Consider the following 4,155-nt stretch of genomic DNA (forward strand, 5'->3'; position numbering starts at 1 on the left):
AAGCTCTGCTCTGGAAGCTATGCTCTGAGTCTCTGTCTGTGCTTAGGTGCAAAGCTCAGAGGGAGGTTGCTGCTAAAGGGGCTTTCTGAATGTTTGTTCCCAGAATTCACTGCAGCCCATTGCTATCCGACTGGGATCTTGAAGGCTGAGATAGGTTGTGACTTCCAACTCACTGCACTCAACCCCTTTCCACTGCCATCAAGGGAGTCATGACCCTCCCCACTGGAGCACAAGACTCATTTGGGTCTAAGAAGAAGAGCAGAAGCAGCAAATCCTTGCCTTTTGATCATGGCAGCCATTGGAGACATACATCCCAGTAAGCACAACTAGTTTCATGTAGAGGAAAGATGGAGGTATCAGTTTTCCCTTTGCAAGTATCAGTGCAATGCTTTGCTGGGCATGGGGAGAGTGATATTTTTAAGACGCATTTTCCCCCTGATGTTCCAACATGAAATGAGAGTGTGCTGGGAGCCAAGGGTATTGCCTGCCTTCAGGGAAGAGCAATTTAAACACTTCTAAGACTCGCCTCCATGGAATATGAAATAGGCTCTCAAAGCACTTAAGGAGGCAAGCACATTTTTAATTTTCTCTGTAATAGAGACAGGTTTCAAATGATGATAAAAGTGTGAGAAGTATGAGGAGAGACAGAAGTAGATGATAAAAATGAAGGAACAAGAAAGAGAGAGGGACAGAGCCTGTGTAACAGCCAATAGCAATCAAAGTTTGCAAAGTTTTGCCAAGAAATGGATTCCAAAACACGAGTGGAGGGGCAGGACTTTTTTTTAAGCTAGAACTAAGCATGCTTTGTGTTTTGCTATATAGCCTGTGGGAGGCTGGTTGTTTCCTTGTAAAACATGCTGAGACACCAACATATGATTCTGGGAACCTGCAGACACCTTGAGGGAACACCCTATGTATTGAAGGTGAAGGGTCGTACATACTCATCCCACATTTCAACCTCTCATTCTGACAAACCTTCCTTTTCCCTGTCACTTCTTTTTCAGATGCAAGTGCCTGTGACAAGTGCCCTGAGGATTACTGGTCCAATGAGAACCACACATCCTGCATCCCCAAGCAGATAGAGTTTCTGTCCTGGACCGAGCCCTTTGGGATCGCTCTGACTCTCTTTGCTGTGCTGGGAATTTTCCTGACTTCTTTTGTCCTGGGAGTCTTCACCAAATTTCGCAACACACCCATCGTCAAGGCCACAAACCGGGAGCTGTCCTACCTCCTCCTCTTCTCCTTGCTCTGCTGCTTCTCCAGCTCGTTGTTTTTTATTGGTGAGCCTCAGAACTGGACTTGCCGTCTGCGGCAGCCAGCTTTTGGCATCAGCTTTGTCCTCTGCATCTCCTGCATCCTGGTGAAAACCAACCGTGTCCTGCTCGTTTTTGAGGCAAAGATCCCCACAAGCCTCCACCGAAAGTGGTGGGGCCTCAACCTCCAGTTCCTCCTGGTCTTCTTGTGCACGTTCGTGCAGATTGTCATCTGTGTGATTTGGCTCTACACGGCCCCACCATCCAGTTACCGAAACCATGAACTGGAGGATGAGATTATCTTTATCACCTGCCATGAAGGCTCCCTGATGGCCCTCGGCTTCCTCATTGGCTACACCTGCCTCCTGGCAGCCATCTGCTTCTTCTTCGCCTTCAAGTCTCGAAAGCTGCCTGAGAATTTTAACGAGGCCAAGTTCATCACCTTTAGCATGCTGATATTCTTCATTGTGTGGATCTCCTTCATCCCTGCTTATGCCAGCACGTATGGCAAGTTTGTCTCTGCCGTGGAAGTGATTGCGATACTGGCTGCCAGCTTCGGTCTCCTGGCCTGCATCTTCTTCAACAAAGTCTACATCATCCTCTTCAAGCCCTCCCGCAACACAATCGAGGAGGTGCGCTGCAGCACAGCTGCCCACGCTTTCAAGGTGGCCGCCAGGGCCACGCTGAGACGGAGCAATGTGTCACGCAAGCGCTCCAACAGCCTGGGGGGCTCCACCGGCTCCACCCCTACCTCTTCCATCAGCAGCAAGAGCAACCATGAGGACCCTTTTCCTCTACCAGCCTCTGCCGAGCGGCAGCGCCAGCAGCAACGTGGGTGCAAGCAAAAAGTCAGCTTCGGGAGTGGTACGGTCACCCTGTCACTGAGCTTTGAGGAGCCTCAGAAGAACGCCATGGCCAACAGGAATGAAACTGGAGGCCCAGAACAGTGACGACAGCCTGATGCGACACCGGGCGCTGCTTCCCCTGCAGAACAGTGAGCCCCTCAGCACTGAGCCCAGCTTCCAGGCAGCTTCCAGCCTGGAGACCAGCTCGCAGGAGTCAGTGGTGGGAGACACCAAAGAAGAGGTGCCAAGCCCTGAGGTGGAGCTTTCCCTGCCATCGGCTAACTCCCGAAATTTTATAGGCGCTGGAGGTGTCTCTGTCACAGAGAACACGGTACATTCCTAACGAAAGAAGATTGTGAAGAGCACACCAGGCCCCAAGAGGAGCTTGCTCACCTCTTGCTTCTGAACGGGAAAGATAACAAACTCCTGGGACACAGCCCCACCACACCTTACTGTTAGCGCCGGCAGGGTAACACATGTGCCTCCAGAGGAAAGACTGTGTCTGGGGAGCCTTGGACTGAGTTTGTGTTCGCTTTATTGAAACCAGGACATCTCAGAAGGACAAGTGAAGATCGCCTCTGGTGGGGCTTAAGCAGAAGTCTGCATGCTGCCTTGCCTCCGTAAGCTTTTCCTGCCAGACTGCAACTCGGCTGACTATGGAAGGCACTAGGCAATTCCACTATACTCTGCTTTTACATTTATGTATAATATTCCTCTTTCCCACTATGTACAATATTCCCTCTTTATCCAGTATATGTGATCTGTAACCATGTGCATCAGGACTCTGAGCTCTACAAAAGCAAGGTACCCGGTTTCACTTGGGGAAAGCACAGTTGAGGGGAAAATAAAAAAGCCCCCAACATCCTGCTTGCTGTGTACAGCCAAGGGTGTGAACATGTAAAGTATTTAATGTGACAGAGTGCCCTGCTATTTATATTTAGTAATGTCCCAATCTCTCTTTTCTGCCCAGCAGAAAATACTGGACAATATTCTTCATAGACTCCATTGCACTAGACCAAGCTACTAGGTTCCTACTGGTTTCCTCCAGCTGAGATAGCTTTACCTCCAGCCTGCCTGCTTTGGTGGAGGGGGACAACAGCTTGTAAATCCCCACCACCCCCCCCCAGAGAACGTTGCAACAGCATAATGAGATGTATCCGTGATTGATTATGTCGCTAGTAGTTGTATTCTTAACAAAGTATTGCTGCTGTAATATTCCACATGGCATACATGGCTAACCCTTTCACACCATAGTCAGTGTTGTGCTTTGCCATATTAATCTGCATCACGCCTACACAGAGCATTGCACTAGTTGTGATGATACTGGTGCGCCAGATACAAAGCAAATGAAACGAGGTGAAATGGAGGAGTTAGGGATGGAGAAATAGCCTGCTGATGGGGTAATATGATTGCAGGAGTGCGTGAATATCTGAAGCGCGTGTGCTCGTAGATGGCTGGATGAGGAAGACATACAGGCCTGGGCTCTGAGACACGCACAAAGACAAATGGATAAATTGGATATGTTTTGGCTCCTATAGGCCACCTACCAGGTTATTTCCCTCCTGGCTCATCTTGAAGAGAGGGCATCTAGCACAAGAAGGATGGACTGTACCTAAGAAAAACAGTAAGGACTTCAGCAGAGAGCATAGCAGAACTTCATTACTCTTTACACTTGTCCTACTCCGTCAAAACCAGACATAAGTGCTTCTGGGTTTCCAAGGCATGCCTAGTTCTTCTCCATCCATGCTGGAAAGGCTGGAAGTAGGAGAGTCATTAGAAGAGCTATTTGTTGCAGCCTGATGAGAGAAAAAGCACCCCTCGACAGCCTGGCAGGAGGGGTGGGATTACATTGCAGAATTTATTTGCTTTATTTCCTTCTTCCCAGATCTCGTCTGCAAGAACAAGTGTATGACATGGAGATGTCAGTACTCCTCATCAGACAAGAAGGTAGTCTAGACTGCTATGGAAAGGTAGATGGGCCTGAAGCTTAGTGCGAGTTGGGACAAAAGGACTGTGTGAACGCATTGGGGAAAATACCACGATTCTCTTGTTACTGT

General features: G+C 48.9%; 1 protein-coding gene across 1 annotated transcript in view; it reads left to right on the plus strand.

The window, feature by feature from the left end:
• The window catches only part of LOC104463399 (extracellular calcium-sensing receptor-like), a gene marked incomplete at its 5' end in the record, with an annotated part of 4,468 nt that extends 2,027 nt beyond the window's left edge, over nucleotides 1-2,441 (plus strand). Inside the window, 2 exon segments of the mRNA XM_010075710.1 lie at nucleotides 1,005-2,178; nucleotides 2,180-2,441. Coding sequence (XP_010074012.1) covers nucleotides 1,005-2,178; nucleotides 2,180-2,441 — 1,436 coding nt within the window.
• Between the last annotated feature and the right edge of the window lie 1,714 nt (nucleotides 2,442-4,155).

Source organism: Pterocles gutturalis, unplaced genomic scaffold (genome assembly GCF_000699245.1).
Source record: "Pterocles gutturalis isolate BGI_N339 unplaced genomic scaffold, ASM69924v1 scaffold46562, whole genome shotgun sequence".
Lineage (NCBI taxonomy): Eukaryota > Metazoa > Chordata > Aves > Pterocliformes > Pteroclidae > Pterocles > Pterocles gutturalis.